Source organism: Taeniopygia guttata, chromosome 5, assembly GCF_048771995.1.
Source record: "Taeniopygia guttata chromosome 5, bTaeGut7.mat, whole genome shotgun sequence".
NCBI lineage: Eukaryota > Metazoa > Chordata > Aves > Passeriformes > Estrildidae > Taeniopygia > Taeniopygia guttata.
In genome coordinates, this window is record NC_133030.1 from 2,557,718 (window position 1) to 2,570,604 (window position 12,887).

General features: G+C 42.4%; 1 protein-coding gene across 7 annotated transcripts in view; it reads right to left on the reverse strand.

The window, feature by feature from the left end:
- MPPED2 (metallophosphoesterase domain containing 2) overlaps positions 1 to 12,887 on the reverse strand; it is a 137,232-nt gene that overhangs the window by 21,891 nt on the left and 102,454 nt on the right. For 5 of the 7 annotated variants that reach the window (XM_072929429.1, XM_072929427.1, XM_072929428.1 and 2 more), the window contains exons 5-7: positions 11,639 to 11,754; positions 9,021 to 9,134; positions 4,145 to 5,594 (exon numbers count right to left, since the gene is read on the reverse strand). In XM_072929429.1, coding sequence (XP_072785530.1) covers positions 5,197 to 5,594; positions 9,021 to 9,134; positions 11,639 to 11,754 — 628 coding nt within the window. In that variant the 3' untranslated portion in view covers positions 4,145 to 5,196. Of the gene's footprint in view, positions 1 to 4,144; positions 5,595 to 9,020; positions 9,135 to 11,638; positions 11,755 to 12,887 lie in introns of those variants that run through there. The other 2 variants (XM_002194825.7, XM_072929432.1) reach the window with 2 other exon arrangements.

Sequence of the window (12,887 nt, forward strand, 5' to 3'; positions counted from 1 at the left end):
AAAGTCTTTTGTTTTATACTTTTAAGTCTAAGGTTTCTAGCCTAACTTTTTGAGTATGTTGCCATTTATCTGAACTCCTTGGACTTTATGCAGTCCCAGCTCCTCAGCTCCTAAGTCTGACAAGCCCTATTGTACCACTGACACCTACCTAAGTGTTTGTGGAAGAGAAGAAGGTGGGCTGTTCACTCAGTTATCCTAAACTCAGGTTTTTGTCACACCCCCTTTTGTGAATGTAAACCTTCACAAAATAAGTGACTGAGCTGTGCAGGGAGAATTACAGAGAAATGCTGCCCAGAAGAAATGAAAGGCTACTCTGATTCTATTCCATAATCAACAGAAAGCAAATTGAGCCTGAGGAAAACAAGAAGGAAGACAAAATGAGATGTATCCTTATAGCCACATCCTAATGGAATCATTGCAGCACTGCTGGCTCCTGCCAGAGGTGGAGGCAGGAAAGGGATAAACAGATGGGGAAGAAACAAATCAATATGGATCACTGAAAACTGATTTAGAGCACTGAGCTCGCTCAGACTTCTCTTGCATTTTCCCTTGATTGGGCTGGCAGGAAGCGAAGGTGAAAATGTTACAACCTGACTGCAGTCCTCCATGCTGCACTTGGGCTGCACTCCGGTGTGAGACTCCCTTTTCCTTGCACTTCGCAGATCAGGCAGAGCTCTGGCAGCTGGAACCTGCCCACAGGGGTGCCGAGGGTGTCCTCTGGCAGCTGACACCCCTGTCCAAGCCTGATCATAAATAACACCATTTCATTTGAGCAGCTCAAGTAAATTAGCTGGTGAGAGTGCTCAACAGCCTGGTTACAGCAAATGAGGAACCTGCAAGGAAGTCAGGATTAGTATAAAGGAAAGGAAATACACTTGCTTTTACAATGCATTTCTCTCTCCATTATGAAGCTGTGATGTTAGGCAGATAAAAATCAGAATCCCTTCCAGCCTGTAACTGCTAGAGAACATTAAGTTGAAAAAAAAAGACATGGGGGAGTGAGGGAGAGAAGGGGTGAAAAGAAAATTCCAGAAACTTAATTCAAACACCTGTGGTCAAAAAGCAAGGTCTCAAGGAAGGCCCTGAGGTCAGTATGATACAGAGTGGAAGGGCTACAGAGTTTGGAACTCTCCCTGTGACTTAAATTACAGGTAGTTTCCAAGAGTTTCCTTAATTAAATTTGTCTAAGGAGAAAATACCGGTGTCAGTGAGGATAAAAACTCTGATTCACGGAAAATGGAAAAGAGAAAGGCGGCTTCAACCAGGAGTCAGTCATCAATCTAATGCTGAGACAGTGTCTTGGCAAAACCCATCCTCCTGGCAGAATTTGCCTGGAGTAGAGCAGATTGATTTGACAGTCTCTTAGCCTAATAAATGCGTGACCCCAAGGTCTGCTGAATTCACTAAATTGACTATGCAGAGAGAATTGGGAACCAATCACCTCTGGGGAGCTTCCTGCTCCTCCGCCCTCCCCTGCTGAAGGCCTTGACTGCTCTCAGCCTCGTGGAGATGAGGAGATGGGAGCTGCTGTCACAAGAAGAAAGGTTAATCAACTGCACTGCTGTTAATCCATCGCCTGGGAGGATTCAGCACTTGCAATAGGTGGGTCTCTCTTCCCACCAAGAGGTTCTTGCATCTTAACCAAGGACCATCTCCTCCAGCTGGAAGGATGAGTAACAGGCAGGAACACAGCCCAGAGAGATGGCAGGTGTCTGATCCACAGCCAGCTGAAGTCAACAGAAAGACTCCTGGTGAGTTCAGTGGGCTTGGACCAGACCCCAAAGGAAGACTTATTACCCTGGGTTTGTTCTGCATACATGCATTGAGCCACTTCCAGTGGAGAAAGAGCCTTGAAAAGAAGCAGATTCCTCACACACTTTTGACGGCCTGTGAAACCAAACCTCTACAAACCATTTTGTGTCCCAATTACCCTGACTGTCAGATATGGCTGACATCCAGCACAGGAAAATTACCTGCCTGTGACAGCACACACAGACATTATAATATATACATTTCAAAATCTCCAAGGAGCACAACTAGAAAATAAGACAAACTGCTAATATTTTCTGGCCATTTTTGTAATTGCTGCTAGCCAAAATGAGAGCTTTCTCAGAAGAGGAAAACTAGATCAGTTCTTGAGAGGACAAAAGAAAACTGAGGGAGTAAAATTTAAAATACCCGGCATGGAGGAGAACCAGCTCAGTGCTGAACCACCAGCAAGGTGAAGCTGAGAGAGCCTGAGAGAAAAAGATACCAGGAGAAAACCCAGGGTTAGAAAGCACCCCTGAAGACTTACCTCTATAAATGAACAGCTGCATTTAGCCCCAGCACCAACTGATGATCAGAGACTATCCCTGATGTGTGTAAATGGCAGGAGGAAGCCTCAGCCTGTTGTGAGAAACCCAGGCCCCTGTATCCCAGTGCAGAACCCCTTAGTGACACACCTGCTGCACCACACAGCCAAAAAGCCACGTGGCAAAGAGCTGGAACCAAGACTCACACCTTTAGGGCATCCATGGCTACAGGTACCAGCTAGGAGTTTATCCCAGAGGTTGCTACAGATCTGCTCCCTCACAGCATCTGCTTCTTTAACATCTTACCCAAGGCAGGCTCCTGGGTGAACTTCCACTGCCATCCACTCCTTTTGCTGCCAGAAGTCTGCTCAAATCCTGGAACAAAGCTGTTGGCTTGGAAATCCTGCTTTTGGAATAACCCATTTCCTATGGAGAGGCAGATATGTGACAGCCTGGTGCCATGGACCTCCTGCTGTAGCTAATGAAGAGATGCCAGGCTCCCCAGAAGGCTGGAGAGCAACACAAGATACAGTGGCTATTCTCTGCTCACCTCAAAGCTCGTGGCACTACAGAGCATCTGAGGCTGTGGGTGTTTCCTCCTGATGCAGCGACAACACCCAAGGGATCAGTGAAACAGAATAATCCAAGGTGTGCTGCACACATGATTCCTGTGTGCCCCAAGAATTGCTTTTCTTCCAAGGACAGCCATCTCAAAAGCTCTTTGCCAGTAGACAGCTGTGGCTGTCACAGCCAATTTCCTCATCTTCTCAGTGCTAGCTGAAAAAAAGCCCACAAGACAGACCCTGCATCTACATCCCAAAGTTAGCATTAATATTTGGTGACCTTTCTTCCTTTGGCTCAGCTGATAAAATAACCAGCACTGCAGCAAGGCAAGGCAGATATCATTAAGGAGTGAAGGCACCTATCTATTTCATAAGGAAACCTGACAAGGGATTCCACATACAGAACCAGAACTAGATTTAAGAGATACAGCAGCTTCTTCCCCAGAAAAGACTTTGGTATAGCAGACTTAGAAATGTGAAGATTTCGGCCAAGATCTGTGACATGCATGTTACATCAAAATACAGACTGTGGCCCCCTAAGTTGTATTCTGCTGTAAGAGCCTTGGATTTGTTTGTCTATTTTGTTTGTCTAATTTTTCTAACCTTTGTATCAAAATAATGTCAAAAGTTACCAACCTGTTAAGGTAAATGGGGATACTCTGTCTCTCTCTAGGAGTTGTGATGTTACTGTGGGTGCAGGTTCATGCAAACTGTACCTTATTTTTTCATGTCTGAAAGCAGATTTTTGCAGCCATAGCTCCTGGTTTGGAAGAAGATTGTGCTGTTATCTATCTAAGTGTGTGCAGCATCACCAGCATCCTGCAGTGTTTGTCATCCCACTGCCCTAGCAGTGGTGGGTCCTGCTGCAGCCACAAAACTGACAAGAGAGCCACGTAAAAAGTGATGTATTTCACCTACTGACTATTCATTTTTTAGCCCAGAGTGGGTGAGCACGAGACACCTGCAGCTCGGTGCTAATGACCCGAGTGAGGAAGCAAAAAGGCTCCTGCCTGATCGATTCTTCCTCGTGTCATTTGGAGCAGGGTCCCACAAGGTTTAAACTTGGTCACACTGAAGACCAACACCTAAAGACAAAACCCCTTCTGCCACAGAAACTCAAAGAAACAGAAGGGAAACTCAGGGCTCCACTGACCCAACTGACAGCTGATGAATGGGCTGCAATATAAATGTACTGAGAAACAGAAAACTTCTTACTTACCCTTACCATCACTCCCCAAAATCGTTCATGCCACAAAAAAACCCCACAGATTTCCCTTGAAACACGTATTTAAAAATCTTGCAATTTTATTTGCATATAAAGGCCGCTAGATATAATATCACAATAAATTTAAAGAAACAACTGCTTTTCTAAATTCCATTAACAAGGTAACATAAAACAGAACAAAGCTCAATAGCATTTACAGTGGTGGAACAGAAATAACTATCTGCAACAATATTTTGTGCTAGTGAGATTGCATTTACACACAGTGCAAAATAAGAAAAAGGAAATAAAAAAGACAAGAAGAATATTTAAATATAAAGGACAACTAAGCCTTATTTTATTTAGGCTTGATTGTATCCATTTGACTCTATACATGCCTGAACTACAACAAAGATTTAACTCGGGCTCTTGAAGGCCTTGAGCACTTGGAAAAATGTGTCACATCCTTCATAATTTAGATGTGCTGTACAGCATAATTTTGCAGATGCTATACTGGCAATATTAAATCCTAGCTTAGTTATAATGCACAAAAAATACATATATATATAAATTCATATTTAAAAGGAGTCCGCATTTACATTTTTTTTTTTTTTTACTGCATGAAATACCTGCTCTTTGCAGCTTTCACCCCCAGTCGTTTAAAGCTAAAATAATTTAAAAAAGAAACAACAGAAGGTAGATATCACATACTGGCTGTGGCTATCTAGATCAGTCTTTACAAAGCAGGAAGAGACAAACAACTGAGAAGTCTATTCTCCCCTTGCTGCATTATACCATGAATAGAAACAAGTTTAAGTACATGCACACGTGTCAAGAGGTAAATGAACCCCAAAACATTGCTTGTGCTACTAAAAAAATTGATATAAATTGAGACAAAAAGCTAACATTTAAACCTAGGGAAAAAGAAGACACTTAAAAAAACCCCAACAATAACAAAAGTTGTGCAAATTTGGGTGTATTTAAATGCTGCCTATTTTTTAGCTTATAATATAATATTAAAATAAGGTCTCTCACTTATTAAAAGAAAGCTTGGCTGTCCTTTTGAGAACACTATAACAATTTACAATGGCAAATTTATTGAAAAACAAAATTCATTTTACAAATTCACAATGCTTTATCAATTTAAAATGAATGCTGCATTTCCAAAAAGCACAACCTCTAACTTTTCTTCTTGTTTCTTTTGCACCAGCAATTTACAAATTAAAAAAAACCCAAAAAACAAAAAACAAAAAATCCCAAACCCCACCCCAAAACAACCCCCCCCCTCCCACAGCTCCCCCAAAATCCCCCCTAGCCCCTGTTTTGAAATAAACATGAATGTAAGTTTTGTAATTAGAAAATGGCAGTTTATAGACCTTCCCCAGTAGTGCTTCAGGATCCTTGAGGGGTGGGAAGGTCGAAGATGATGGGAGGGTTGGTGGGCTGGAAGCTGACTGTGCAGGTGGAGGCGTTGATGTAGGTGGTGTAGCCATCTGTCATGATCCCATAACCTGTGGGGACAACGGGGCACGCTCACTGGGATGCCTCAGGTTTAGCTTTTCTATTTCTCAGATTCTGTGCTGCTTTAGTGTGCACTTCTGAGCTTCACATGAGGGGATGCTGAGCTCTGCACAGAGCAGGGAGACAAAACAATTCCTGCTCCAGCTGGGCACCAAGGACAAATGATCCAAATCTCAGCCCAAGAGCACAAACACCGTGGGCTGGAGAGAGAAAAACAAGCAGGATGGGACTGCCTGGGCTGGAGCTGGAATGGGACAATGAACTCCAAGGTGCCAATGGAGCAGAACTGATCCCAGGGAGAGCCCCCGGGAGCGCTCGTGCATTTTGGGGCCATTTTGGTTCATCTTGGGTGCAGCCCTGGCTGGGCTCTGGTGCTGCCCAAGGTGGATCCATGGAGGAGATCCTTTTAATAAATGCCTGCTTTATTCTTTAGCTCTGTCCAGCCTCTGCTCTAGGTCCGCCTTCACAAGGCATCAACTACCAGGGACACATGGAGCACCCCAAGGCTGCTGGGGCATCCCTGCTGTGCAGTAAAAACAAATTGACCCCTTAAAAATGATACCAGCCCCTTCTGGCATCTCTGCCACAAAGGCTCAATTGAAAAAAAATACAGTGGGCTGTGTTTGAGATAAGAACAGGTGTTTTTGGTTTATGCACAAACTTTTTGTCACCCCTGGAAAATCCTCTGTTGCAACTGGGTGTGGCAGACACACAAACCAGACGTTCTTTTTCTAAGTAGTGAGCTATAGCTTGCATGCCTGTCAGAAGTAAAAGACCATTCAGAAGCAAAGTTTTATGAAGTAACTTTGGTTTAGCCTCAACACCCCCTCTCAAAAAAAGAACCTGTCATCTCCCCTGTGCTGGCCCTCATCACCCAGTGCCTCATCCCAGCACTGCCCAGCTGCTGCTCACACTGGCTTTGCTGCCTTGTGAAGGCTGCCCTGGAACAGAGGCTGGACAGAGCTAAAGAATAAAGCAGGGATTGATTAAAAGGATCTCCTCCATGGATCCCCCTTGGGCAGCACCAGAGCCCAGCCAGGGCTGCACCCAAGATGAACCAAAATGGTCCCAAAATGCACGAGCGCTCCCGGGGGCTCTCCCTGGGATCAGTTCTGCTCCATTGGCACCTTGGAGTTCATTGTCCCATTCCAGCTCCAGCCCAGGCAGTCCCATCCTGCTTGTTTTTCTCTCTCCAGCCCACGGTGTTTGTGCTCTTGGGGCTGAGATTTGGATCATTTGTCCTTGGTGCCCAGCTGGAGAAGGAATTGTTTTGTGTCCCTGCTCTGTGCAGAGAGCTCAGCATCCCCTCATGTGAAGCTCAGAAGTGCACACTAAAGCAGCACAGAATCTGAGAAATAGAAAAGCTGAAACCTGGGGCATCAGCTTCTGAGACCTTAGGTACTCCTCAGCAGGTTAAAAACACACACATGCACATCCTCAGGCTGCCCAGGTAAGGTTCCCAAAGTGTTCAAAGCCAGGCTGGACAGGACTCAGAGCAGCCTGGGATAGTGAAAAATATACCTGCACATGGCAGAGGGTTTGGAATGAAATGTTCCTTAAAGTCCCTTCCAGTCCAAACCATTCTATGGCTCCATTATTTAATTTATATATCTATTTTACAACAATTTTATGGAAGAGTGTGTGTTTTCAGCTGACATCCACAAAAAGCTTACAAAGAAGCTTGAAAACATCTAGTAAGTATTTGACCCAAATGTACTTAAAAAAACAAAAACCTGAAAAAAAACCCCAGAGTTTCATGGAGGAAGAAAGCTTCCTATTGCAAACCCACAGAGGAAAAAGGTTTTTTCTTTTAAACCATTATGATACAGTACAGATCACTGCTGTCTGAAAGCCAAGATAAATACAGCTACCCACAGTGCCTATCAGAAAGAATAATCACTTCAGAATTGCTGCACTGTCCACCTGTATCACTTTATTTATTTAGACTGGCAATTTTGATTTAGATCATCTCATGGTGGGAAAAACCTTGTTTGTGGTTGTTTTGCTTATCAACCAGGGAAAAAAAACCTGCATCACCAAAATGTGTGTATAGCCTCTGTTGGCTCCTGAGAGTGTGGTGCATGTTCATCTCAGCTGGGATTGGATAAAAATTAATTGCACCCTAAGATAATGCTCTCAACACTTTGCTGTTTCTTCCTGGTACTGAAACAAGCCATTCTTATGTCTTCTGTGTAAGTACTTGGAATTAGTTTAAATTTTTGCTGGCATTTTTACAAGAATTTATTTGAATGCTCACTTTTAATATGTCCTGCTGCCTTTCCCAGGAAATTTAAATGTGGTGCTTTCTCATAACGATGCTCTTGGACATTCAGACACCCTCCTCTCCCACCCGTAGCACTGTTACAACCACAAGTTTCACCACCCAAATTTACAATTTACGCATTTTAGCTGGGAGTCTTGCCATATTCATTTATTTTTAATATGCAAGGACTAATATTTGTACAAAATACCCAATCTTTTTAATGGGTATATTAAAGGACTGTTATTTATGCCTCTATGCAGAGGGTCATGTCAGCATTCCCAGTATAAACTCTTTATTTACACATGCCAGGCATGGAAATCATTGCATGAAGTCACAAGGGCTTCAGAAAAACCAACACCACTAGCAGAGAAAGCTGTCCTCTTTTTATTTGGCTTTTATGAAGTCCTCGAAATCTTTAGGCCTATGGAGAACCTAGTTAGAGACAATGGAGAAACCTCCAGGGGGAGAATATAAAACATTTAATGTGTAATTTTGAGTTCCGGGGTCATGAAGTCTTGCACTCTCTCCCAGGCAGAACTCCTAGTGTTTGTCTCTCAGCCACATGAAAGCCACAAAATTGTATTAAATATTTAAGTATCTCCAGAATGGATTTAATCTCTCAGTCTCTTCTCCTCCACTGCCACAAACTGAGCTTGCTGTTTCTGAAGCTTCACACTCTGCTGCGCTGGCAATGGCAGAGTGGGAATATCTCTTCCAAAACATGAGACTAATTCGAGGTGCCCTCCTTTCTGCTGCTCCTTATACCTTGAGGGAGGTGAGCAGAGGCAGCAAGTTCTCTTCACAATTCCTTTTTTTCCTCTAGCATCTTTCTTAGCTCTTGTGCTCGGAGTAATGGGGATAATTTTCATTTTGGCACGCAAGTGTGGGGAATCTCATCTGTTTCTCTAACCGAGTTTGTCAAAATCCGAATTGCTTTCAAATAACCTGTATGGAACAACCTTTGCTGTACAGTGAAAGATGTAGGTGGCTAAATGTAGCACACATTCCTGAAACAGCCTGCTTTAATTCTGGAATAAATTTACAAAGTGCCACGCAGGCAATCACTTCCCTGAACTCTGTCCCTACTTTAATCCAATATGGCATTACCCACTGCAACACACCACCAAAATGTGCTCCTGGAAATCTGAGCTGCAGCAGGGAACAGCTCTGCTCCTTACCTTCATGGATCCCACCAAAGACGTGGAGTTTGGGCCTGACCCTCCTCTGCACTGTGTTCAGCAGCTCCACACAGCCCACTCTCTGCAGCTCCTTGGGAACCCAGTCTCGAAAACCTGAAGGCAAAAAGCAATCAGTGCTGTGCATTTTCCCTCTTCGGGTGAGGTTTCACCCAATCTTTCAGGAAGTCATAATTCACACTGGTTTTATTGCATTATCTCCAGTCATAACCTCTCCATTAAAGCACACAATGGCTTTTAAGAAATGTTTCACTGTCACTTTGTCTTCCTTAAGATTTCCTCCCTCCATCTGCATTAATATTTTTTTCTGGATGTGATTTGTTTTTTTAACTACAGGTTTCTTCCACCTTGAAACCCCAGGGACTGGGCACTGCTGCAGATTTTTCCTGGCACTGCTGCAGATTTTTCTTCCCTTTCCCCTGGGTCTTACAGCAGTTACTCCAGAAATGAAAACAGCTCAGGAAGATGAGTTGAGCTACGACTCAATGCCAAAGATTTAAAATACAGACTCCCACATTTCCTGGAGCATCAGGTCACTTCTGAGTCCTCATCACCAGCCTCAAGCCACACAAAAAGTGCAAACCAGCTCCCAACAAGCCAGTGCAGAAAAATTAACATGCAGGAAAATTATTACAGAAGTCCCTGCAGGAGCCTGCTGCCTGGACTGGTGTGGAAAAGATCAGCAGGGCAAGGTGGGCAGTGAAAGGGAACTCAGGAGCTACATCCAGCTGCAGCATCATTCTACTGACTTGGGCAAAAACATGCTGGGACATGAACTTGGCTAAATTTTAGAGTGACCAAAGAGTCCAGGTACAGCTCTACCTCCCCCAATATTCACTTAATAAGTTAACATGTATTTAAAAAGCAGTATTTTATCAATGTTATCACACAGGCTGAGACCTGGAGCCCCTCATTTTAGGCACAGTACTGACACCTAATCCGTGTCTGTAGCTGAGATACAGTGCCAGCCTTTTGAAACTGAACTTCATTATCTCGTTCAAACACAAAATTTAGGCAGGCTTATTCAATTACAGCACTCATTAGTGTCTGCTGCATCACTGTATTTCTGTATGAACCCAGTTCAGAGCAGATGGATGAACAACCCATTTAAAACAGCACCCATGAAACATAACAAACACACTAGGAGTTGTTTTTTTTTTGTTATTTTTTGGGAAAATTGAGTGATTAAGAGAGTGCTGTTCAAGGCCCTGGTTTGCAGCACACTGGCAGCTCCAGGAAGGTTAAAGGGAATTTGCTGATCATCTTACAACATTCTCTAAATAATGTTAAAAAATTAGCCAGAATATAAAAGGAATAGTAAGTACATTGGTCAAAAACTTTCTGGACTTTTCTTTTTTCCTCTTAGCTTGGATTGCTGACTCTTAATTGTGGTAAAAAACATAAGCATGCATTAATTCCTGACTCCACAGTCACCAAGAAGCTCTAAAAGAACACTGAGCCAGCCTGGAAGCACCTAAAATGTTGGTTTCTAGTGGCACCATGCAATTCTGAGCAGATTTTACATATTTACTGCATTAATGTAGTAAGTGACTGTGATTTGGACACTTCCTGTGATTGTGTGATCCCTTGGACTGCCAGAGCTCAGTAAAACCCTGACAAAAATCACTGCTCTCAGAGTAAGGGCAATGAAGACACTGCCACACTTCCTAATCCTGAGAAGTGGTATTTGTAAGAGGCTCAGCTGTTGGAAAAGCAGCTGAGATGGTCAAGCCACAGTCTCAGACTGCCTGCCACATGGAGGAAAAGCAGTAAAAAATACATTATTGTGCCTGGTGGGGCACAGGCTGGAGGCAGGACAGTGGGACTTCCCAAAGGGCTCTAGGGAGGGCTTGAACTGCTCCAGAGGTGCCAAAACTGAGCACTCCTGCCTCTGCTGGATGAGTGTCCTGGGGTCCTGCTGAGCCTAGCAGAGCTTAGTTTGCATCTCAAAACTGAGAGCAGCCAATGACTCACACTGACAAGCAAAACTCAACTAAATGAGGAACTTCAGCTACCTAATGAAGAAACAAATTATGCATTCACACACTGGTGCTCACCTGTCATTAGATCAAGTTAGGAACAATTATCTAAGAACATAATTTTATTCCTTCACAAATTTTTTATAAGACAATTAATACCTTTAAAACTATTCTTACATATTCTAAGTTTACAAGGACATTATCAAGGAGAATATGTGACTACATAGTTCCAAACTCTTGACTGCTCCTCTCAAACCTTCAAATGACATGACACTGTAGTGAGAAAAGGTTTCAAAAGTTTTAGTCAATCTCTAAAAAGTCATATGGGATTGAAAACTGCTTGTCAGATGAATATATTCTTAAATAAAATGTCACACTATAATGGTTATGGTGTCAGATATTTGATCTTCCCTAACTTGAATTTAATAAAAAAAATCAAGATTTTTTTATGGAAGCTCAACAGATCAGCTAAGCCTAATCATCATTTTCCACTTCTTTCAGAAAGTTTTTCAATCCACAATTTTTACTCTGGGTGCAATTACAGTATATCTTACAGCATTATCAACTTTGAAAGTAAAATTCTCATGCAAAAAAATCACATAGAACTTCTGTTTCACTTACCAAGGGGAGGTCCATGTGTCATTAGTATATCAATTCCCTCAGGAATAAGGTTCCACTTGTCTAGCAAAGACTGACCTCTGGGTAGATTAAAGCCCCATCCATTAAACCAGGGTGTCCTTTGGGGAAAATAAGACAAACTCCATCAGTGTGAAATAAAAAAAAAATCTCTTCCCTTCTCCATTTTTTTTCTGAATTAAAACAATTTTGTGCTTCAGAGATTATCTGCAGACAGCCTTTTTCAAGGGGGTGCCCCTGACAAACACTGATCCAAATACACACATATGTTAAAATACACATTTGAATTTAGATTAATGTCTGATGTTTTTTCTGTACTTTGTGTGCATTCAGCCCTGGGGGCATTTACTCACTAGAGAGAAAGGGGAAAACACTAAAATAACAAAGCCTAAACCTCAAGCTTTTAATCACAGTTTGGGAATGTTCAAACTCTTTCCCTATGCTAACTAGCAAAACAACCCAAATATTTTTTTGGAGGCAAAAATCAGTTTCAAGATTCAAACAAGTTGAAACAAGTTGAAACAGTTTCAAGATTTTCAGAGAAGAGGCTCGATGGGGCAGCACCATCTGTACCACTGTGGCATTTCACTAAACTCAACCTTACTCCTTTCAGCAATTTTAATAGCAAAACACTGTCATCCAACTGGGTTTTAAACCCCTGAGCCTCCTAGAGATAAAGGAAAAACAAAACAAAAATAATACAAGAAAACACAATAAAAATAATACAAGAAATATACATTCACACAGTGTTCAGCCTTACAGTGATTTTTTTAAAAGGGATCTTATAATGTAGAATTCATTTAGTGTTTCTCTAGGAAAACTGACACCCTCAGTGCTCTCCAGCAGAGCACAGAGATGTTCTGAGACACTGGTTTATTCACCAATCCAAGCATGTAGCAATGACAAGAACATTTCCTAGCACTTTTGTAATATATAGCTTTTTCAACATGTAATTTTGATACAGGTCTATCATAATAAAGCCTTTCCCTATCAAATAAGTACACAGAAACAATTGCTCTGATAAAATACAGGAATATTTAGATTTGTTACCGATGACCTTTCATACAGCTCTTAGTATTGTACTAATTTTAAGAGTTTGCATCTGTGTGTGTGATTCCCAGAACTCAGTTTTAGACTTTGTTTTCTAGGTAGGATTCTCTTGTCCTAGCCCTGGCCATATTTCTGAAAGTTCAGGCTACTCCTGAAGTCTTCTGTGTGCTGCAGTTCTGAAAAC